The sequence below is a fragment of the Cetorhinus maximus genome, chromosome 3, assembly GCF_964194155.1.
Source record: "Cetorhinus maximus chromosome 3, sCetMax3.hap1.1, whole genome shotgun sequence".
Lineage (NCBI taxonomy): Eukaryota > Metazoa > Chordata > Chondrichthyes > Lamniformes > Cetorhinidae > Cetorhinus > Cetorhinus maximus.
In genome coordinates this window covers 73,919,993-73,944,220 of record NC_135881.1, presented here as the reverse complement: position 1 = coordinate 73,944,220, position 24,228 = coordinate 73,919,993, and the positions used below count along the sequence as shown (strand labels likewise).

Sequence of the window (24,228 nt, the reverse complement as noted above, 5' to 3'; positions counted from 1 at the left end):
AAAGAATGCCAAGCCTCTGAAAGAAGATAATTCTATTCTCCTGTCCTTTTTTCCTGCCATATTAATTTTTTCTTTCTCAAATTATGATCCTTACATTATTGTCTCTCATGAGCCCTTCCATATCCTATTGTTATGTTTATTTTTTGTTAATTCTGCGAACTTCATTCTTATGGTGATACTCAAATTTATGACCCTTGTTAGTGATTCATCAACCAGTGGAAATAGCTTTTCTTCACATTACCTCATCAATTGAAACACCTCTATCAGATGTCCTCTTAAACATTTAATGAAATGATCCCAGTTTCTTTAGTCTTTGCTCAGAATTAAAGCCCATCATTCCTAGTATCAACTTAATGAGTCTCTTTGGCACCTGCTTCACAGTCTTGAAATGCAGGCTAAAGTAGTTTAGCCAAAACTGGACACAACATTCTACTTGTGGCTTAACCAGTAATTTGTACAGGTTTAGAATCATCTCTTTGTTTTTATACTCTACCTCTTTTACAAAATCTTGGAACCCTATTGCTTTTTCTACAGCTTGATCAACTATAGAGAGAAGTGTCATTTGAAAGCTCATGGGGTGGTTGTCTCTGCCCTTTAGCGAGGCTCAGGAAAGGGTTCCATGCTCCAGATTACGAGCCATGACTACTGGTAATAGCGGAAGAACTAGAACATCGAGGGACAATGGTTGATTTCAGGCAGAAGATACTTTGGGAAGAGGACTTGTTTTTCCGTAACAGCACACATGAGGAAGGCAATGGGAAAACACCTCATGAATTCTTTCTCCTGGTCATATTGCTGATTTCTCATTGAAATTGAAATGGGAGGCTCCTACGAGCAGCTGAAGAGGAAAGCACAAGATTGCGAGGCGTGGAGAGATGGATGAGCAGAGGACCTGCCTTTAGGCAGCCCACCACCACTATCAACTTGTCCTCTAACTTGGAAGATTTATGTATTATAATCCCTTCTACTGCTTTTAAGGTTTTATCATTCAGTGTGCACTTGCACTGCTTAATCTTCCCATGCAGCTTTGGACTTCTGAAGCAGAAATATGTAAAGACTGGCATTCCAACATGTCTATTGACAAATAGCCTTGTACATTTCAGGCATGTTGCATGCACTCATGGGCAACAAATCCACTAATTAGAAGAATTTGGCCTAACGTTTTCAAGTGATTATGCTTAGCAATAAGTGTGGGTTTGATGAGTACAGGAAACTCCATCCTAAACCAGATAGCAGCTTCTTTTCAATAATAACAATGATAATATTAATAATTACAACACCTTGCATTTGTATAGTGCCTTTAAGGTAAAATGATGCAAAATGCTTCACAGCAACATTACAAACAAAATGTGACACCAAGTCAATAAGGAATATTATGACAGGTGACCAAAAGCTTCATCAAAGGGGTAGGTTTTAAGGACTCTCTGAAGGAAGAAAGAAAAGTAGAGGTGGGGAGGTTTTTGGAGGGAATTTCAAAGCTTAGGGCCTCAACAGCTGAAGGTATGGATGCCAATAGTGGAGTGATTAGAATCAGGAATGCTTAAGAGACTAGTATTGGAGGAAGGCAGATATCTCAAAAGATGGTAGAGCTGGGAGAGATTACAGAGGTAGGGAGGCATTTGAAAACAAGGATGAGAATTTTGAAATTGAGGTGTCATTTAACCAGGATTTAACTCAGTCAGCAAGCACACGAGTGATGGGTAAACAGGACTTGGTGCAAGTTAGGACATGGGCAGAGAGTTTTGAGTGACCTCGAGTTTCTGGAGAGGAGAAAGTGGTAGCCCGGTGAGGAGTGCAGTGGAAGAGTCAAATCTAAAGTAACAAAGTCATAGATGAGGTCTTCAGCAGCAGATAAGCTGAGTAAGTAGCACAGTGGCCAGCTCGACAGAGTACTGTTAGGCAGTGTACTGAACTTGGGAATTTGGTGAGTGAGGGAATTCAGAACAGTGAGGGAAGAGGTGCTGATCTAGTCGTTTACAGAACAAGTAGTTGTCTAAGAGAGGGAGTGGGACACCTGAGAGCTGAGTTCTTGAGACATTAAGTAGGTGAGGTATTAGTACTGTATTACATTTAAAGCTTAACTAGTTAAACCACTCAATATAACTACAAATTATCATCAAGTGGTATTTCTACACTTGAAACCCTAATTAGTTACTCAAAACAAAATAGAGATAGCGGGGCAGATCATGTGTTGCAGCTGTAGGATGTGGGAGATGGTAGACACCAGTGTGATGCACAACAACCACATTTGCAGTAAATATCTGCAGCTATCCGCTTATTATCTATGTTATCTCTGAACTCTCCAACTCCGTTTCTCTGACTGTAACCTTTTGATGCAACTCCTGTCCTTTCACCCCAGTATTGGTGATTCAGTCTTCAGTAACCTCAGTCCCATGCTCAATAATTCATGCTTGTCTCCACCCACTTCTCCTCCCTTAAAATCCCCTTTATAGCCAACCTCTTTGGCCAATATTTAGTCACCCCCTCCAAAGTTTTCCTGCTTTGGTTTGGTGCTATTTTTTTATTACATATGTGAAATGCTTTGGGATACTATTCTATGTTAAAGGTGCTATATAAGGGCACAATGGGGTTATTGGATGAACTAAAATTAGCTGAATGCCTTCCTCGTCTGTAATGCATTTGTGATCTGTTCACCACCCAAGTAGATGGTGTTACAATAGTGGAGAAGCAGAGTGCTAGATGAGAGAACTTTAAGGTCTAGTTTAATACAGGAATGTTTGATCACAATCTAAATTTGGACTGTAACAAGGATGCCTGGAATTTCCATAGGCTTCTCCTGATCTCCTACCTTGACCATTGTAGAAGCTCTGGAGAAATGACAAAATCAGCCATTTCTGCCATTTGGCTGGATGGTTTGCCAAAAATGTGTTGGGAGATTGGGAGAGCTCTGCAAAAATTCTACCCCAGGAGCTTTATCAAAGGTCAGATGTCTTTTGCGGCCACACACTTATTGTTCTATTACTCTCTAAGTTAGCTTTGCTCATGAATGTCAATCGGCATCAGTTCTGAATAGTAAAAAACTACATTCCTCTTAGCATCTTCCTTACAATAAATCATACAACTTCCACAAGAAAAATGTGTTCGCCTTTAAGTTTTAATAATCAGAAACAGCAATGGAATCAGGTAAATATATTTTTCTTACTATTACTGACATGAGTTAAATTTGAAAACTGGGCTGAGTTCACAATTACTACTAGTTTGTAACTGGTAGTGCAAACACCCTTTTTGTATTATTTTTACATTTCAAGACTGATGGCATATAGTACTAGAATGTAAGAAAGGATCTCAAATAAATACTATTTCTCAACACTATTATGTTGGAGGAACTAATCAAATTAAACAATGAGTATTTCACTGTGTATAATTAATTATAGTTTATTCTGAGTAATGCCTATGTGCAACTTAGTTGAAACAAACGTTCTCAACAAAGACAACCATTGCTTTGATTAGGGATGGATGCACTTTTAAAGACGACCGTACCTGACAGAGTAAAACTGATCAGCCTCCGACTTCCCTGACCTTGAACAGCTTCTTCACTGGAAATAGTTTTAAAAACCTGCTCAGTAGGAAAAGAAGAAATAAAGATCAATAATGAGATTCTTCCTCAGGGGACTCAAGGCACAGAAAGTACCAAAAGCTCAGATAAATAGAAACCAGAGAAAAAAATCATTAGAGTGCTCTCATTAAGAAAGTATTGGCAATGCATTGTACGTTAAATCCTGTCATACTAATGGAAAGAATCTCTTGACAATGAGTTGCCTCAATAAAGAAATTGCAAAGATGATGAAATTCTTGGTAACAAAGATTATCTGAACAGAAACAACAAACATTGACCAGAATACACAAAGATCTGTTTAACTGAAGACATGTAGTTTAACCTTTTGCATGTTGTACTTAATTCAATGTTCAGAGGACATGTCAGGTTCAACCATGTAACTAACTCCACAAGACTCTTGTGTTGTTGTAATGATATAAAGGCATCAATCATTCGTAAGGGATTGAGTAAACACATTGTGGGTTCATTTATTTAAACTAGGCACATGAGAACATATATACATGGATCGAAAGCTTGAAGACAGCAGCTGCAGAGCTGTGTGCTCTGCTCACAGGCCAGAGTGAAGCTGAGACTGGATCACATGACATATTTCTCTTCTAGTGAAGGCATGCTGCTATTCCTTAAAGGCATTTTATAACATTCCCCTTTCTTTTTAAAGATACTTCATCCCCTTCCAAAGAAGTGTGACTATTTACAATACATGTTACTATTACATAAGTGTATAGAACTGATGAATCTATGAGTAATCTGCTGATACACCCAGATCTTGTAATGGTAGCTTTGCCTGGAAGCTTCTTTAATGGTTCACAGTGATCTGTGGGGTTGTCATTTTTGGATGTTGTTCCTGGTTGCATTTGGGATCTTGCCCTAGATGCAATAGGACTGTATAATGGTTGAGGAGCTGGAATGGATCTGATTTGTCCTCAGTTACATCTGATTGTTGCACCTTTGTGTGTAATAGCTTCATAGGGCCTTGGTTTTGAACAAATCCTTGTCACCTCGATTGGTTGCTACGTACCTTCTGTGAGATCCTGAATGCGAACTTGTTGTCCCAACTGTAAACTTGGCAATTCTGTACTCGCATTTTTATAGTGCGCGTTGGTCATCTTCTCCTGCAGTTTTAAAAATTGCTCTCTGGTTTCTGAGAGAGTAGAATGGGTAAGAGTGGGTAGATTGGTATGCACTGATCTGCCAAACATAAGCTCTGCCAGTGATGGAATTGTTGCACCTAAATGTGTCACTCTCAGATGTACCATTGCAATGTGTAGATCTTGCTTGGTCTGTCTACATTTGAGAATTAGGGATTTCACTGTGTGAATCATTCATTCAGCTAGACCATTAGATCTAGGGTGATGAAGAGAAGAAGTAGTGTGATCAATACTCCGCTTCTCACACATATCCTGAAATGGCTTACCAATAAATTGTGTACTGTTATCTGTAATGATCTCTCTGGACACAACAAACAAACTGAAACCAGCACTTAGAGTGTGCGCAACAGTTGTGCTTGATGTATTGTGCAATTGTCGATTAATGGGATATTTTGTAAAGTAGTCAATGATGATGATGAAGTCAGTCCATGGGCATCACAGAATCTTTACAGTGCAGAAGGAGGCCATTCAGCCCATTGAGTTGGCACTGGCTCTCTGAAAGTGCATTCCACCTTGTCCCACTCCCCTGCCTTATCCTCATAACCTTGCATATTCTTTCTTTTCAGGAAGCAATCCAATTACCTTTTGAATACCTCGATCGAACCTGCCTCCACCACCCTTTCTGGAAGTTCATTCCAGACTAAAAAATTTTTCCTCACATCACATTTACTCCTTTTTCCAATTATTTTGAATCTGTGCCCTTTAGTTCTTGATGCTCTCTTGAGTGGGAACAGTTTCTCACTGTTTATCCTGCCCATACCCCTCAGGATCTTGAATACCTCTAACAAGTCTCCTCTCAGCCTTCCCTTCTCCAAGGAAAACAGTCCTAGCCTCTCCAACCTATCTTCATAGCTACAGTTCTTTTCCCTGGAAACATTCTTGTGAAGCTCCTCTGTATTCTCTCCAATGCCTTCACACACTTGCATAAGTGCCTTATACAAGTTCAACATGACCTCCTTACTCTTGTACTCAATGCACCTATTAATAAAGCCTGAAACTACATGATTTATTAACTGCTCTCTGAAAATGCCCTGCCATCTTCAATGACCTATGTACGTATACACTGAGGTCCCTCTGTTCCTGCATCTCCTTTCGAGTCTCTCCCTTTATTTTATACTGTCTCACCATATTCTTCCTGCCAAAATGGATTACCTCACACTTTTCTGCACTGAACTTTATTGGCCATTTGTCTGCCCAATCCACCAACATGTCTATGTCCTTCTGAAGTTCAAGACTATCCTCATCACAGTTAACAACATTTCCAACCTTTGTATCATCTGCAAATTTTGAAATCATGCCATGCACACCATAGTCTAGGTCACTAATATATATCAGGAAGAGCAAGGGTCCCAACACTGACCCCTGGGGAGCTCCGCTACAAACCGTCTTCCAATGTATCACTACTCTCTGTTTCCTGTCACTCAGCCAATTCCTTATCCAAGTGCCTACTTTCCCTATTATTCCATGACTTAGAAGTTTGCTCACAAGTGTGTCATGTGGCACTGTATCAAATGCCTTTAGAAAATCAATATGCACCACATCAACAGCGTTTCCCTTATCATCAGAGGTTACAGAGGTCAGATGCGATTTTGGACCAAGGATGGTAGGAACTTCATGTGGAATGAGTTGTTCTTTGCGCTGACTTGGCATAGGCTCTTGACATGCCTTGCACTTCTTGGCAACAACTTCAGTGTCATTGTACATACCCAGCCAATAGACTGTTTCTTTTGTGAATCTTCTTGATCTATGAGTGATGAAGTTGCTGAATAAAATCAGATTGCAAAGATTCCAATATGATGATCTGCCTGCCTTTAAAAATGTCTCCCCAGGAGATGCTAACTTGTCCCGGTAAGGCCAAAATGGTCGCACGTGTTTGTGGACATGCTGAATTGAATCATGAAATCCTTCAATGATGGTTTTCCACAGTTTCTGCAGCGTGGAACCTTTCTCCATTTCTCCTTGTAGCTGTTGGCATTTGTGTTGTGCAAAATGTACCAGATCAGTTGATGGACTTGCATTCTCCTGCAAGCATAATGTTTCAACTCCCTTGAAAGTGTCAATTTTGTTGAAACTTTCTGGATATTGCGATATTAGGTCATGAACTGAGGAGATTGGAGTGGTTTCTGAGGTTGATCTGCCTTGTGATGTCCAACTAATTCCAAGAATTGTGACTAGTGTGAAGTCAGAGCATGCCGGTAGGCTTAAAATAGCTTGGCTTTTAGTCTCCACAAAGTAGAACATCTGTGATGCCCACAGGAGGATTGATTGCACTTGCACTCCAGGACTATGGATCCTGCATTTATCATTAGTGAACTGTTGTATGGCAAATGTTACCCAGTAGTAGATTTCACCATGGCCTTCCTTGTCTGTGGATACATGTCTTCTAGAGTCCGCAGAGGTAGGATGTTGCTACTTGCCCCTGTATCAATCTCGGCCAATAACGAGTAGTTACCAACTTTCCTATGGCAGAAATAATTTGAACCTTGACAAACACTTTGGATGGTGTGGTGGTGCCTAAGCTTTCCACGAGATTGAGACATGTGCTCTTCATTTTGTCGTGCACATTACCTTCATTTTCTGGTTTGTCAATCACCTCATGTATACGTTTCTGACGGGATAGCGGATGGTCATTCTTATTGCTTGAAGATACCCGTTTAAGGTTTTTTTGAATCAGTGCACGTCTCTTTGTAGCTGCAATAACCTTTGCTCTAGTGCACCGCTGTTGCCAAAGGCCCTTTCTGCCAAATGCTTTGCAGAATTGCTGGAAAGCTGAGCATTTCCTTGGTGCATACAGAAGGCCACGCCTTCCACATGTCTTGCTAGGTTTGGGTGTTCTAGTGAGTGCATCAAAAATTGGGATTGTGCTTAGGACCTGCCAGCTTCACCGATCTACGAGGATCACTTCATACCGACGTACATTATTGAGTAGCTCTTCAATGCTATACATTTTGGGCTTGTCTAGCAGATCTTTCTGGCATGCTTCCATGGGAGTGGATGTGATCACCAACTCAACAATTCAGAATCACAGGATCATAGAACTGTTACAGTGTAGAAGGAGGCCATTTGGCCCATCATGTCTGCACCGGCTCTCTGAGCATTTTAACTTAGTGTCGATCTCCTGCCTTTTCCCCGTACACCTGCACATTGTTTCTATTTAAATAATCATCCACTGCCCTCTTGAATACCTCAATTGAACCTGCCTCCACCACACTTCCAGGCAGTGCATTCCAAACCCTAACTACTCGCTCTGTGAAAAAGTTTTTTCGTACCTTGCATTTGCATAAGAGAACCATCCCCCATCCCAATCCCAGGTACAGTTGAATGAACCTTCTCTAAACTTCTTCTACTGAGTCTAACTTTACATTCCAGACTTTTATTAATCGAATTAAACTCCACCAGCTCCCATGGTGGGATTTAAACTCATGTCACCACAGCATTAGCCTGGCCCTCTGGGGTTACCAACTCAGTGACATTATCACTATGCCACCTTTCCCCCTCTGTCTATTAGTTCTGTGTTTGAAAAATCACCCTTTTTTCTGGCTCTGCTGATGAAATGGTCCATGGATTTTAAAGCGTGGTGTCGAAATTACATGAACTTTAGTTGATGAATACAGAAGTTTAACCTGATTCTGAAATGGTCTTCCAATGTAGTCAATGGCCTGAATTTCATGCACCCCAGCTGGTGGGATTTTAGGTAGGGGGCAGTGTGAAATAGAACAAATGGGCTTCCTGCCTGCCCTGACCCCTCAGCGATTTTACACTGGGGCGGGCAAAGCCTCGGATGGGCCGCCCGCCCTTGCCTCAATTAAAGCCTTTAAGAGCCCAATTATTGGCTGCTTAATGGCCGTTTCCCACCCAGCCTCCATTTTTAGGCTGGCGGGAGGATTTCCCTGGCATAGGGGAAGTCCAAAAATGATTGGGCTTAAGCCTTGGTCGGGAAGTAAGCGGTGGGGTGGGGGGGAGGGGGGGGCGCCTCCATCAGAAACACTCTTCTTGGGCCCCCCCCTCCTTAAGGTCCAGTGGCCGCTGGACCTCCCTCTCCCCACCCTGGCCTCTCCTCCAACACCCCACTCGCCCACAAGGCCTTCTCTACCCTCCCCATCCTGAGACCCCGAAAACTTACCTTTCCGTCCAGTCCTGGAACTTAGGCTCCGACATCTACAGGAAGTTCCTCTTCTGTCCACTGCAGATTCTGTTACTGCGGGGACTAGAGAGCTGCTGGCCAATCAGATTGGCCGGCAGCTCTTGGACTTCCTCCCAAGTGAGGGGCTGAAGTCCTGCCTGCAGTCAATTAACACTCATTAGAGCGTGAAATGGCTGCGGGGCAGGTAGAGTGGTGGGGATGTGTTCCCTGCTGACTCTTTGGATGGTGGGACAGGAAACCCTACCATCCGAAATATCCTGGCCCATATCTTTTGGGGACCCTTTAGCTCTTCTGCTGTTAATCCTGACATGTTCAACCTGTGTAGGCTTGTGCAGACACATCTGATTCAAGAAACCATAGCTTCTGTACACTGTTTAAACGTTTTGAATTCAGAGAGTAAGTCAGCTGCATTCCAATTCAAACTGGGGAATTTTGTGGACGTTTTGAAACCCTTCGACCTTCCTCCTTATTTGATTCAATTTATTGTTCAGCAATCAAGCTACCCGTTATAATCTCAACCTTCTCTGGCCCAATTTTTCGGATGATTTTGTTTTTTTTTGTTTAACTCTCTATCACTCGCTTTCGATCCGGCCCACCCCTGGTCAGCTGCCTTTCCTGACTGAGCTAACCTGGTGTTGGTCCTCTTGACGCACTGTCCCACTTACTGAACTGACAAGCTATCTGCTGCAGTCTCACCACGAGGGATACGTCTGCTTACCAGCTCTTAGTTTGAGCACTAGCTCACTGTGTCTTCAAAGCTTTTCTGTGCAGTCACCACGCTGTGTTCTCAACACTCTCCAAGGCTGCGACTTTGTTGTGGTCTGACCAAAATGTCAAGGATCGCCTCATGCTATGCAGCACAATCTAAAACTATTCACCCTGTCATATCTGTATTTAATCTTGCTGCCACCCTGTTTGACAACCACTGAACAATATGTTGTGTTTTTATAATGATATAAAGGCATCAATCTCTCATAAGGGATTGGGTAAACACATTGTGGGTTCATTTATTTAAATTAGGCACATGAGAACATATATACATGGATTGAAAGCTTGAAGATTTCAGCAGCAGAGCTGTGTGCTTTGCTCACAGGCCAGAGTGAAACTTAAACTGGATCACATGACACACTTCCCTTCCAGTGAAGGCATGCTGCTATCCATTAAAGGCACATTACAACAAAGACTACATGTATTTTTACTGCAATTGATAGGGTGGGATGAAGAGGAAACATAATAATGGAAAGTAAAATGAGGTGGAAGTAAATAAACTCTTGATCTTGACAATGAGTTTAAGGGGTAGAGGATACAGAGACAATTCTTACAAAATTTAAGCAACTTGCATTTCTGTAACATCATTATTATAAAAATTGTTTCAATGGTGTTCATGGATCAGTCAATGCCAAACCAAGGAAGGGGGAACTTGGAGGACTGACTCAAATCTGCATTAAAAAGATGGGGTTGGGTTGAGGTTTTTAAGGTGTGAGATGGAAAAGTAGAGTGGCTTAGTGAGGAATTCTATAATTTAGGATCTAAGCTACTGAAGATTCTGTTGCTAATATTGCAGTGAAGGTGGCGGGGGTGGGCGGGGGCTGGGGGGCAGGGAAGTGAAGAAACCAGGTTTTAAGGAAATATAGAGCTGAAGGGGGTTGTAGCAATAGATTGGGTGAGGCCAATCAGACATTTGAAGAAAAGAATGGGGATTTTAAATTTGAGGTATTGGTGGACAAGGAGCCTGTGTAGGTCAGTGAAGACAGGGATGATGTGCCACCAGGATTTAGTCCAGGATGGATAAGCTGGAGTATATGGAGGATGAAGTTTTAGAACATTTTTTCCGAAAGCATAGTAGAGATGTGGAAGATGTGGAGATCACTAACTCCAGGTCTACTTGCATCTTTAAAAATAAGCTTGATTATTATCTATCGAAAAATGGAATTGTGAGTTCAAGATATTATCATAAAGGTCAGGGAAATAAATTAATATTTGCTAAATTAAGACTCAGCAAGTGATATGGGTGAAGAGTCCACAAAGGCTGATGTAAGAACATTAAAAAGAGAAGCAGGAGTAGACCATAAGGTCCCGCGAGCCTGCTCCACCATTCAATATGATCATGGCTGAGCTTCTGCCTCAATTCCACTTTCCCGCCCACTCCCTATATTCCTTGATTCCCTGAGAGACCATAATTCTGTCCATCCCAGCCTTAAATATACTCAATGATGGATCATCCTCTGGGATAGGCAATTCCAAAGGTACACAATCCTCCAAGTGAAGAAATTTCTCCTCATCTCAATCCTAAATGATTGACCCCTTATCCAGAGGCTGTGTCCCATATTTTAGATTCTCCAGCCAGGCGAAAAATCCTCTCGTGGTTGGATTTTCGAGGAGACAGAATAATTCCAGAGCCGTTTGAAAATGGCAGGCTGGACCTGATTCCCAAATCCCTGCCTCCATCCCTGACACTGGCAATTTTCACCGACATAGGATAAAGTTGTGCGTAGTAGGCCCATACCCTGCACTCCCAACTTCCACTGTGGGGGCAGGCATCTCCTAGCTCCCACAATGTTCATAGAGTCGAGTCAGCTTCTCCATGACTTATAGTTCACGGCTCCTCAGAGGGAGTCATTGACCATAGTCTGAATTCAAGAACCTTTTGTGTACATTGAGAGTATACGGAGTGATGGGGAGTGGATGAAGGGGATGAGTTGGCATTAAGTTGTGACTCAGGATATGAGGGACTATGGGGAGTGAGTGGGGGCTGAGGAGGGGTGAGTGAAAGAGGGCCTTACTGCTTTTATTACAATGGGGACAAAGTCCCAGAGAACCAAGGCAGGTCTTCTAACTAGCGCGGCTCAGCACTCACCCATCCTCATGGCGGCCTAGGGTCTGCTTCCGGGGTGGGTTTGACCAACTCCATCCCACACCTCCCTCTCTGCAGCAAAAATCATGCGCAGCATTTTCTGCCTGTCGGGCGGGCGGGCCCGACCCAATCTCCGGCGGGCGGGGAGCCGATCCCCGCTGGAGAAGTGGGCCCCGCCGCCATTTTAAGTGAGTGGGCCAATTAAGGCCCGCCCAGCGTGACATCCAGCGGGAAGCGCTATGCGCTTCCTGTGCGGGCGGGGGGGATTCCGCAAATGCGAGAGTGCGCTCTTTCACGCATGCGCACGAAAGAGTGCACATTTCCCTGTTGGCCAGGGGCTGCAGCTGAACTGCTGACACAGGCAAAAGCAACTTTTGACCTGAAGTAACCTGAGTCCAGTCACAGGCCTGAGCAGCTTTTGAAACCTGAGTCCAGTCAGTGGTCTGGGATGGCTAGAACCAATTTTGAAGTAGCTGAGTTTCTTGAAGACAAAGGAAATGTGATGAGACACAAGTCCTTATTTAGAAAAGGAGGAACAAGGTGATACTGCTTAAGTCTTGGGACAGAGCCAATGAGAATATGCCACAGATCAGGCAAGCAAGCCTAAACCAATGGGAGAGAGACAGCACAGTTTGGAGAGATAAGATTTCGGAATAAGACTGGAAGGATTTCGGGCGTGGAGCAGCGAGACTCCGGAGACCAACCATTGCAGAAGCGGAAGAACCTACGTCAGCAACGTAGAGAGAGAGAACGGAAAGCCTGGCCAGCATCAGCTCTCCTTTTCGGGTATTAGCTTTTATATTCTGTGACCACTCAGGGAGTGTCAGAGAAACCTAGTGGGTGTGCGTTTAGATCCTAGTTTTGGGTATAAAACTGTATAACCTGCTGTAAACTGCATGTCTATATTTAACCAGACGTATAAGGTATATATAGATAATCTAATGACGTGAATAAAGCGAGTTTAGAGTTAAGAGAGAATTGACTCTTCTCCTCTTTGTACTAAGCCAACAACTGTTACCAGTGAACCTCCGGCAACATCCCTAAGGCTAAGCGCTGCTTCAGGGAGATCACTGAAAGCTTTATAAACTTTAAAAATAGAAAACTAAAAAAAAATCCTTAACATGCCCCCCTCTTGTGACAATGTCACACGAGTTGGGACATGTTTATAAATGTCACTGAAACTTTAATAAAGTTTTTTAAACCCTACATGAAACCTCATCCCGCCGGTGGATGAGGTTTCATGTTTTATCTATTTGCCGTCAGGGCTCCTGGCCTGCCTGCCAACCTTAAGGTTGGATGGGCAGGTCCATTAATTGTCTTAATTATCCTGTCAATGGCCTCAATTGGCCATTGACAGATCGGCGGGCAGACAGCTGATCTTGCTGTCCCCCCGCCTTCCTGAAGATTTAAATGGGGCGGGATGACATGGGGGGTTCCGCCCGACATCATCCCGTGTCATTTTCGTGTCTGTGAGTGGGCTCCGCCCCCTGCTCGCCGACGGAAAAATTCAGCCCCATGTGATTCAGGGCCCTTAAAAATGAGGCTGGTCTGCTGATTCAAGAAATTTCCTGACTTGAGCTACCCACCTCGGTAACAAAAAATCTGGCCCTCTCTCCCTCACACTCCAAAACCACCTTTTCTCCTGCTCTAATGCCCACTCTCTCTCGATTCCACACCTGTCTGTCAACAGATAGATTCCGAAGGTAAGTCCGAATATGGTGGAATCATTTGGATAGATCCTTTGGATCTAGTCTTGGGCCACTTTTGGGATTGTTAAAAGTAAACATGGTGCAAGATTTTAGGTCCCGTGGGCAGGGCCCGTGCCTGACCCGACCAGGTGTAAAATAGCATGTGATGACTTCGGGCAAGTGTCCCACTGACAATTAAGAGGCCTATTAAGGCCATTAATCAATTAATTAAAAGCTTTTTTTTGCTGTCCGTCCAACCTTACAGCTGGCAGGCAGGCAAATCAGCCAGGCGGCCTTTGGATTTTTTGGAAACCTCATCCACAGGCGGGATGAGGTTTCCAAGATTAAGGGTAGAATTTCGCCCTCGTTGACCGCTGCCCGAGATCGCAATTTCACGCTGGCTGGCCAATTAATGAAACGCACGCTGCAGCGCTCAGTGCTGCCGGAGTGGGTACGGGAGGAGCACGAGCACTGAAGTTCGCACATGCACAGAGCTGCCTCAGGTGGCTGAAGATTTTTATCAACATAAATAAGGATATTTAAAATAATAAAAATGTCCGCTCATGTGACGGTCACGTGAGCAGGGACATGTTAAATATGAGTGTAGAAAGTTTTTTTAAAATCACTGGGTCGAAACCTCACCTCGCCCGTGGATGAAGTTTTGCCAAAAATGTAAAGGACAGTTGGCCTTTATGCCCGCCCGCCAAATGAATGGTTGGACGGGCAGTGAAAAATTCCAATCAATTAGTTGATTAAGGGCCTTAATAGGCTTGTTAATTGTTGGCAGGCGCGCTGCCAACTCCCGTGTGCTCCTGCCGACCGAAATATCGTGTGAGTGCGCAATGACATCGGGGCACTCGCCTGACATCATCGCACATCATGTTACACTCGAATAGGTGGGATGTACGCCTGCACACCAAGCAAAAAATTCTGGCCTAATCTTAAAAAATTAAAATGTTTTGACGGCGTTTTTACTATGTCCTTGTTCATGTGAGTGAGTCCAATGTGGGGACATGTTTTTCACATTCTCAAAATCTTTATTCTCGATTTTACAATTCTTCAGCTTCCTGAGGCAGCTCCCTGCCTTCAGGGAGCTTTCAGTGCGCGCTCCCCAACACATGCGTAGGCTTTTATGCTTGCTCTCCTCCCTCCCCCAACCTGGCAGCGCTGAGCTTCTTAGCTCGCCTTTCACACTGGCTGGCCGTTAATTGGCCAGCCTGCGTGAAATCATGCTCGGGGGCCAATCGCAGGCGGCGGACTATTTCGCGGCCGCTCCCAGGCCCGCCCACCATGCTTGCCTGACGACCCGAAAATCCTGCCCATGATTGTGTGTAAAAAGTGAATAAACTTATTGGAACTGTCGAGCTGTCAAAACCGTCAAGGAACTAGATGAGTCAGTATGGTGGGGATAAGGGCAAAGGGTGCTCAGTTGACATTAAGTTGGCATAGTGGCTTTAAAGGGCCTTAGGGATGTGGGGGCAGAGGGGTATGAGGGGTCATTGGGAGTGGGTGGGGGCATTAGTTGGCATAGGGGTATGAGAGGCTATGAGGAGTAGGTAGTGGGGCATGTGTTAGCATATGGAGAGTATGGGGGCCATGGGGGTGGGTAGAGCAGCATGGGCTGGCATAGAGGGTATGGGGGTCATGGGCAATTGGGTGGGGACATGAGGGGCATTGGTTGGCATGGATGGGGCATTGGGAGTTTTTAAAATTTATTTACAGGATGTGAGCATCACTGGCTAAGCCAGCATTTATTGCTCATCCCTAATTGCCCTTGAGAAGGTGGTGGTGAGCAGCCTTCTTGAACCGCTGCAGTCTCTGTGGTGCAGGTACACCCATAGTGCTGTTAGGGTGGGAGTTCCAGGATTTTTACCCAGCGACAGTGAAGAAAAGGCAAAATATTTCCAAGTCAGGATGATGAGTGGCTTGGAGGGAAGCTTCCATTCCACCTAGCCCCACTCCCTTGCCTTATCCACGTAACCTTGCACATTTTCTCTTTTCAGGTAGCAATCCAATTCCCTTTTGAATACCTCAATCAAACCTGCCTCCACCGCTCTTTCAGGAAGTTTGTTCCAGATTCCAACCACCCTCTGGGTGAAAAATCTTTCCTCACGTCACATTTGCCAATTATTTTGAATCTGTGCCATCTAGTTCTTGATGCTCTCGTGTGGGAACATTTTCTCACCATTTACCCTGTCCATACCAAGTCTTCTTTTCTCCAAGGAAAAACAGCCCCAACATCTCCAATCCATCCTCACCCCAGGAATCATTCTTATGAACCTCCTCTGCACTCTCTCCTTTATACCTTCCCCGAGTATAGTGCCCAGAACTGGACGTCTAGCTAGTATCTTTTTTTAAAATTCATTCATGGGATGTGGGCATCACTAGCTAGTCCAGCATTTATTGCCCATCCCTAATTGCCCTTGTACAGAGTGGGTCTGGAGTCACATGTAGGCCAAACCATGTAAGGGCAGCAGATTTCCTTCCCTAAAGGGCATTAGTGAACTAGGTGGGTATTTATAACAATCGGCAATGGTCATTATTAGACTTTAAATTCCAGAATTTTTTATTGAATTCAAATTCCACCATCTGCCATGCTGGGACTTGAACCCAGGTCCTCAGAGCATTATCCTGAGTCTCTGAATTACCAGTCCAGCGACAATACCACCACACCATCGTCTCCCCCTTATACAAGTTCAACATGACTATTAATAAAGCCTAAGATACTCTGTTTTATTAACTGCTTTCTCAACATGCCCTGCCATCTTCAATGACCTATGTACGTATACACCGAGGTCCCCCTGTTCATGCACCTCCTTTAGAGGCTCCACCTTTATTTTATATTGTCTCACCATATCCTTCCTGCCAAAATGAATCACCTCACATTTCTCTGCATTGAACTTCATCTGCCACTTGTCTGCCCAATCCACCAACATGTCTATGACCTTTTGAAGTTCAAGACTATCCCCATCACATTTGACAACATTTTCAATCTTCGTATCATATGTTCGTATCCCTGGGATGCCTTCCGGTCGCCATGGAGGCCCGCCATGGTGTCCTATACTCCCACTCTGGCCACAGGAGGCTCATCAGTCTCATCACTCCAGCTTGGGAGGTGGTGGCTGAGGTGGTCAGTGCCAATGCTGCACACAAGAAATCGGCCATCCAGTGCAGAAAACGGATGAACGATCTCATCCATGCTGCCAGGGTAAGGCAACCATCTTATCACTCTAAACTCTCACATCCACAAAGCCATCACACATTCACTGGCATCTCACTCACTGCCAGCACAAGGGTCATCACCACTCGTTCTCTCACATATACCCTCACATCTTCATCTTGCCTCATCTCCTCTGGAGACTGCCTCCTCAGCCCTCACACTCTTGAGGCCACTTGCACAAATCAACATGTGCCCCCACACACACCTTGGGATACCCCCTTCCCCAGTACAGTCCTCACCCTGCAGTCTCTTCCCTTGCCTAAGGCCACTTATCCCCCTTTCCCAAGAAAGCCCTGGCCCTGCAGCCATTGAAAAGCCACCCCTGCCTTATGGCTGGTCTGGAAGGTAGAGACCTACCTGTGAGCCCCCCTAAAAGTGATGTGGTGCTGTCTGCGAAGCCTGGCACTGATGTCCACGAGTGCTGCCCAAAGGAAGGTAGGCAAACAAAGCTCAAAATCCCAAGTGAAGCGCAGCTTGCCAGGCGCATGTCGCTTATGTACAGTTGTGATACACGTCAGCATGATCCCGGATGATTCAGCATGGGGAGGAATGATTCCGGTGAGCAGGGCTTATAATGAGATTCTAAAGTATTGAAATTAGGCAGGAAATTAGTACGAAGGCAGGAAACGCGGCCCGCCATTGACGGGTGGAGCGGATGACCACAAACTGGTTTCATGATGGTGTGAAACCGATTTTTGGCCTTCTTGCCATATTACTCCTACCACCCACCATGACGCCCGACACCAATAGGGCTGGAAAATTCCAGCCTAAGATTCTATAATTCCTCTCTCTTCACCCTTCTCTCCACCTCCCTCTCTACCTGCCTTCTCTCCCACAGCCCTCGTATTCCCTTCCCATCTGCATCCTTTCCTGAGTGGGTGATTCCAGCCACTACCCCTGTTTTTACTGAATGCTGCACTTGTTTCTGATTCCCCATTTGTAACGCCACCAGAGATTGGCTGATGATAATAGAAATAGCCAGCTATAGCAACAGTGGTGGAGCCTGGTGAGATGCTGACATCAAGGACCAATGACAAATGGCAATATAAACCCACATCAAAGAATTCAACTGAGTCTGATTACCAATGCCAACTTTACTTTCTGATGTAAAAATTGAAAAAATAGAAATATATTTTAATGCCCACAGAAGCACAATACAATTAATTTCTGAATTTAACTTAATTTTGACTCAATGAGTTGGAAGTTGGTTATGTCTTGCTTTCGACATCCATAACCAATGGTGTGCAAACACAGCGTGCAGCAAACTGGGAGAACCAAGGCCAGCCCAAAACTGGCCCTATCGTGCTCCACGGACACCTTGCACATTTCTCCAAGAAGAGCATAGGGCTGTCTGCCTCACCGGCACTGGTCTGAATCTGTCTGAAGTAAGTCCCGAGATTAAGGGGCGGTGCAGAAATCGCTGGAGTACCATCAAGTGAGGATGGGGCAAGGGGTGACAATTGAGAGAACTATTGTGATAGTCTAATCATTAATATGTTAAATATAATCATTGGATTATATGTTTATGCTAATATGTATGTCACCACAGGAAGTGATGCAATATCACATGATTCAGTGCTCTTGCAGTCAGTTAGCATGTAAAGGCTGAAGCAACAACCAAGTCTCCATTAAATCTCTGTATTCAACCTCTATGCCTGCCATTCAATTTCATTTGTATTAATCTAGAAAGAGATAATTCATGAAGTAGTCTTAAATTGAGTGAGCATTCCAGCTCCTCCTGGCTCCACAGGAATGTTTTTGTAATATATATTTATGTAAAACACACCTTATGACAGCAGTTACCACTCACGCCACAAACCGATTACTGCAGTTTGCCTAAAACAGACACTAGACCACTTATTTACATATAGGGACTTAATACACAATCACCCAGAGCGCCTATTAAGCCAACTTTACCAATATGGTGGCACCCAATACAGATTCATTTTTCACCAGAGCTGTGGTCTTTTCTGTTTAATGCATCATGTTTGACGTTCAACTAGCAAACAGTTATGATAGTTTTTCAGCAATGAATAAAACATAAGTGTAATTCAGGGTTGAATTTTCCTGGCCAATTGGAAACAGACTGGGAGCCTGGAGGGCTGGCAATATGCTGGGGGAAGGCATCATGAGGAGAATCTGACTTCTTCTTGCTACTTTGGAATACTGTCAGCAGCAGGAACCCTAGTGCTGTGCCTGCCCGCCCACCACTTACTGACCTGATTAACGGCCACTCCTCACCCCCTGTGCATTTTACTTGGGTCAAGAGGGCCCACCATTGTGTGGGGACAGCACCAGGTAAACCCTGGCAACCTCTCAGTGGGTTCCTAGGGGAGGGATCCCTGTGGTAATTGCTGACCCACACCCAAGATGACACCGCTGCAATAAATACTGCCCCCTGCAAGCCCCCCCTCCCCTGCTCCCGCCACCCTCACTCCAAAAACATGCCCAACGGGGTATGTAAAATACAGCCCAGTATAAATTTATACAGGATATAGGAACGGAGACACCTAGGGATATATGCACAAACCTTTGATAGAACAAGTTGAGAAGGCTGTTAAAAAAATCCTTAGCTTCATTAATAGAAGGACGGGATAGTAAAGCAAGGAAATTATGCTAGAATTATGCTTTGTAAAACACTGATTCAGCCTCACTGGAGTATTGTGTTCAAGTTTGGCATTGCACTTTAAGAAGGATGTTAAGACCTAGGCCAGAATTTTTAGCTCAGCGGGCGGGTACGCGCCCAACCTGACAGCATTAAATGACGCACAACAACACCGGCCGAGCGTGTCGACATCAAAGTGCAGTCGCATGATAGTTCAGTCGGTGAGCGCGCATTGGAGCTGGCAGCGCGCTCGCCGACAGTTAAAAGGCCTATTAAGGCCATTAAGTTATCAACTGTCATTAATTTTTCACTGCCTGTTCAACCTAACGGTTGGCAGGCAGGTGAAAAGGCCAAGTGGCCTTTGCATTTTTTTGGAAACCTCATTCATGGGCGGGATGAGGCTTCCAAAAGCAAGTACAAATAAAATGAAAAATTTATTTTTTAATTAAAAACATGTTCCTGCTCATGTGACAGAGTCACATGAGGGGACATGCTTTATTACATTTTTTTGTTATTTATCGATTATTTCAATACCTTCATCTCCCTGAGGCAGCTCCGTGCCTCAGGGAGATTATTCAGCGCTCTCTCGCATGCATGCATGAAGTTTATGCTCGCCCTCCTCCCCCCGCCCGCACAGGCAGCGCTGAGCACTGCCGCTCGCGTATCACGCTGGGCAGGCCTTAATTGGCCCGCGAGCGTGAAATTGCGCTGTCGATCACAGTCGGAGGTTGGCTTCCCAACTGCCCCTGCCCGCCCCTGCCAATCCCACAAGCCAAAGACAAAATTCTACCCCAAGAAAGGATGCAGAACAGATTCGTTACACCTCCCTGAAAGTGGGGTGGAAGTAGATTCAATAGTTTTCAATAATTCAGTAATTTTCACATGGGAATTGGATAAATATTACAAGGTGGAAATTATCCAGGACAATGGAGAAAGAGGAGAGTGGCACCAGATGGATACTCTACCCAAGAGCCACAACAGGCACGATGGACTGAATAGCTTCCTTCTGTGCTATATCATTCTATAATTCAGCAATAATTGAAATCTATTACCCAGCCATGCTAAGAAAAGCTGTAAACGTAAGCCTGTCACATTGGTATTGTTAGCTGAAAATTGCTCTGCTACATATGGCTTTTTACCACAAGGCAACACCCTGCCAGGATTCATTGTTAATGTCGGAAAACATTGATCCAGGAATTCTACAACAATGTATATGTGAGTGTTTAAAAAAACAGACTGTTTTTAAAAAGTACAAAAGGGATAAGAGTTTTTGTCTCCGAGCCAGATTTGTTAACACGGACCTGAGCCAGAGAAGGGAGATTCCCTTCTGCAGCCCCAACCATTCATTATCAAATCATGTTCACTAGCTACACACCACAGATAAAGGGATGCAGTAAGACAATGGCCCCAGTTTTAACTTTGAATAGGTGAATAGTGGAATGGTATCAGAATGGGAATTTTAACTCCCAAGTCTCATTACGTTCACACAGGTGGGTGTCCCCACTGATTGGCTGATACAATGAGGAAACCCATCCACTTTTCAAGCAGGCCAGTCTTTATGGAAGATTGCACTTTGGAGTAGTGGAGGGGGAAAGTGCTAAAAGATGAGTCGGAGCAAGCCCCAGTTCAGTGTAGCCTCTCTGGACCTCTTACAGAAAGAAGTCATGGTAAGGAGGGAATTTTCCTTTCCAGCCAGTGGGAGACGAACCACAAAACATCAGTTGCACCTGGCGTGGCGAGAACTATGGAGATTGTCAGCTTCAGGAACATCTGGACCTGGATGCAATGGAGGATGAACTTTAATTACCTCACAAAACTAGCAACTCTCCATTTCTTCATATCTGTCAACAGCAACAGTCCTTGGCTTCCTCCCCAACATCCTCAACAATTCTCTCCCATCTACAACATCCTCCAGCACTCAGCCCAAGGCCATACTCATTCCAAACACACACTCACCTCTATCTAGCACTGTCACTAGCAACATTCTCTATTCACCAGATATATTTTGTATAATCAGTAACTCCTCTGATGGCGATTTCCTCACTTCACATTCCAGACATGCATATTCCATTCAAAACATCCTTATCCAGATTCCATTTTGCTTCCTCTCATCTCAGCATCTGCACAATAAACAGAAGTCCCACACATCTGTACTTGCCCTCTTAGGGGATTCTCACCAACAATTACCCTCTCTTCCTGCAGAATAAGATATCACACAGCACCAGGGAGCAGAGTAAGACTACCAGTAACACCTTGAACCTCTCGTGAGCTGAAGCAGAAAGCACTGGAAATCAATTATTCTTCTAGAGCTGATAGTATAAGAGATGTTGAGGTGAGGGCTTCACTGGCATACCTTCCTGAACCTTTGAAAACACACACTGCATCAAACTGCACTGTGATGCCTGTCAGCCCACAGACAAACACACCTCAGACTAGGTGACTCCTTCTGAGGAGGCATGGTCACAAGTTGAATCATTTCCAATCACCAGTGCAGAGACTGGAATTCTGGCTGTGTTAACGCATGTAGTGAAACAGCCAGCAGGTACTGGTGGCAGGGACAGCCCAAGAGATATATTGCCAAAGGGTGAACAGCTCTCCCAGCTCTGCTGAGGAAGATGGAGGTATGAACTTTGTAAGCCCAGCTGGAGACGAAAACCATTTACATCACACAAGCAGCTATATCAAGTATTTCAAGGCCTTCCAGGGAATTTCAGCATCATGGCTTTAAGTATGGAGCAGCTGTTCCAGTCTGTGTGGTATCATCTCCCATGGCGTCAGCCCGCTGCAATCTACCCTGGAAAGTGTGACCATCTCCATGGTAGATGCAGCCAGGCTCTCACAACATGAGTCAATGTTCAAAGCCTTTGCAGCTTTGATAGAAGCCGCAGATCGAAATGACTTGGTTTCTTTCGCTTTTTGTAATGAAAGGTATGTTCATTTTCACTTGCTCATGTTAATACAGACAATTAAACAGTGATTTTTCCCCAAGTTCAATAAAATTCGAATTGTTTGACAGCTAACATTTCCAAGTCCCTCTGTAACGTTTCAGTTACTATAGGAATTGGCACAAGTTATCTTAACCTAGCCTGAATCAGTTCCTGTATCATTGTTCAGCTCAGCTTGCACATGTTTCAGGAAATATGATAAATTGATGAACAAATTGAACAAAACTGAGCTAAAAGCAAATTACCATTTAGCTTATCCTACAACTGATACATTATTGTGTTTACTCCCCCGCATATTGGTGCACATTTTGTGCTATTTAAAAACAATAAGAAAAGCTGGTTAAAGATTGATTAAATATATCTATCAACAGCAGTGATGTATAGCACTAATAGTTATGGCTGCCGTGGGCATGTTTTCACTTTGCTGGCATTACACAGAAATGTAGAGCGTCGTTTTTCTTAACAGTCAGGAACATCAGCTTTACCAGTGGTAGTTTGAGCAAAAATTCCAATACTGGCCAAACTTGGAATTACCCCAGTCAGTTAAAGACTAATTTTATTAGGTTATTGCACACCCAGTGAATATCATAAAGGCCAGATTTAAAGACTGCAGTCAACGCATTCGGTTGGTTTGTAGACGCTTTCTCTTTTCAGGAGGGGGAGAAGACGGGGAGAGTGAAAAGCAGGAATTTGGATCTTCCAACAAAAATAATTAAACACTGAAATCATGAATTGCTAAGGAGAAGGTACAGAAAGGCATTCATGATTATTATGGAATGGGAAGATCATCTCTCAATTAGCCTTTCCCTGGATATAGTTGCACTGGAGACGGTTCATAGGAGGTTCACTGGATTGATTCCAGAGATGCGGGGCTTGCCTTATGAGGAGAAATTGAGCAGCTTAGGCCTATAATTGCTAGAGTTTAGAAGGATGAGAGGAGATCTAATTGAGGTATATAAGATACTAAAGGGGATAGACAAAGTAGATGTGGAGCAGATGTTTCCCCTTCTGGAGTATTCTAGAACAAGAGGCCATAGTTTTAGGCTAAGGGGTGGTAAATTTAAATCAGAGATGAGGAGGAATTACTTTTCTCAAAGGGTCGTGAATCTGTGGAATTCACTACCTCAGAGTGCAGTGGATGCCGGGACGTTGAATAAATTTAAGGAGGAGATAGACAGATTTTTAATTAGTAATGGGTTGAAAGATTATGGGGAGAGGGCGGGAAATTGGAGTTGAGGGCAAAATGAGATCAGGTATGTTCGTAATGAATGGCAACGCAGGCTTGAGGGGCTGAATTGCCTACTCCTGCTCCTAGTTCTTAGTTCTTATGTTCTACTGATGGTAGCTCAGCCTGTGAGAGTTAAAGTTAGCCACATGCAACTATAGGTTTCATCCTTTTGCCATTATCATCTATCTCTGCCATAACCCCTCCCTGGTCCTCAATAATAACAAGGGCCCTAACATTAATACATTTTTACCTACAAAAATGCCAGCAGCATTGCCTCTGGTTTTGAGTTGTAAGTAAATCAATCTCATATTACAGTTATGCTATGGGAAGATCTGAGTTTTTTTCCCCAATAAAGGATTGACCATGAATTCCATTGCTGGATAAAACTTACCAAACATAATCATTTAAACATTTGGTCCAACACTCTAAGAGCAGACCAGTATGACAATGAATGAGATTATAATAATGCAGACATTTATTGATGACACTACAAAGAGCAGAATAGCACCAATCGCTCCTGGCAGATGTTTAATTTCCAACATCCAAGAAAAAGTAGTGTAGCTAAATGAAATAAGTGGTAGTGCAGAGCTGAGGGAGTGGTGCACTGTCAGAGGGGCCACCTTTTGGATGAGAAGTTAAACCAACTCTCTACATGCCTGCTCAAGGTGATGTAAATTCTCCATGGGGTCCTGTCCAACATACAGACCTCAGCCAATACCATCAAAATAGATTATCTGGTCATTTATTTCACTGTGTGCATATCTGCTGCCATGTTTGTCTACATAACAGGAACTCTAGACAAAAGAGTAATTTAGTCCT

At 44.0% G+C, this 24,228-nt stretch overlaps 1 protein-coding gene across 1 annotated transcript in view; it reads right to left on the bottom strand.

Moving 5' to 3' along the window:
* LOC144678727 (E3 ubiquitin-protein ligase HECW1-like) overlaps positions 1–24,228 on the bottom strand; it is a 676,338-nt gene that overhangs the window by 368,619 nt on the left and 283,491 nt on the right. The window contains exon 5 of the mRNA XM_078538571.1: positions 3,502–3,577. Within this exon, the coding sequence (XP_078394697.1) occupies positions 3,502–3,577 (76 nt within the window). The remainder of the gene's footprint in view (positions 1–3,501; positions 3,578–24,228) is intronic.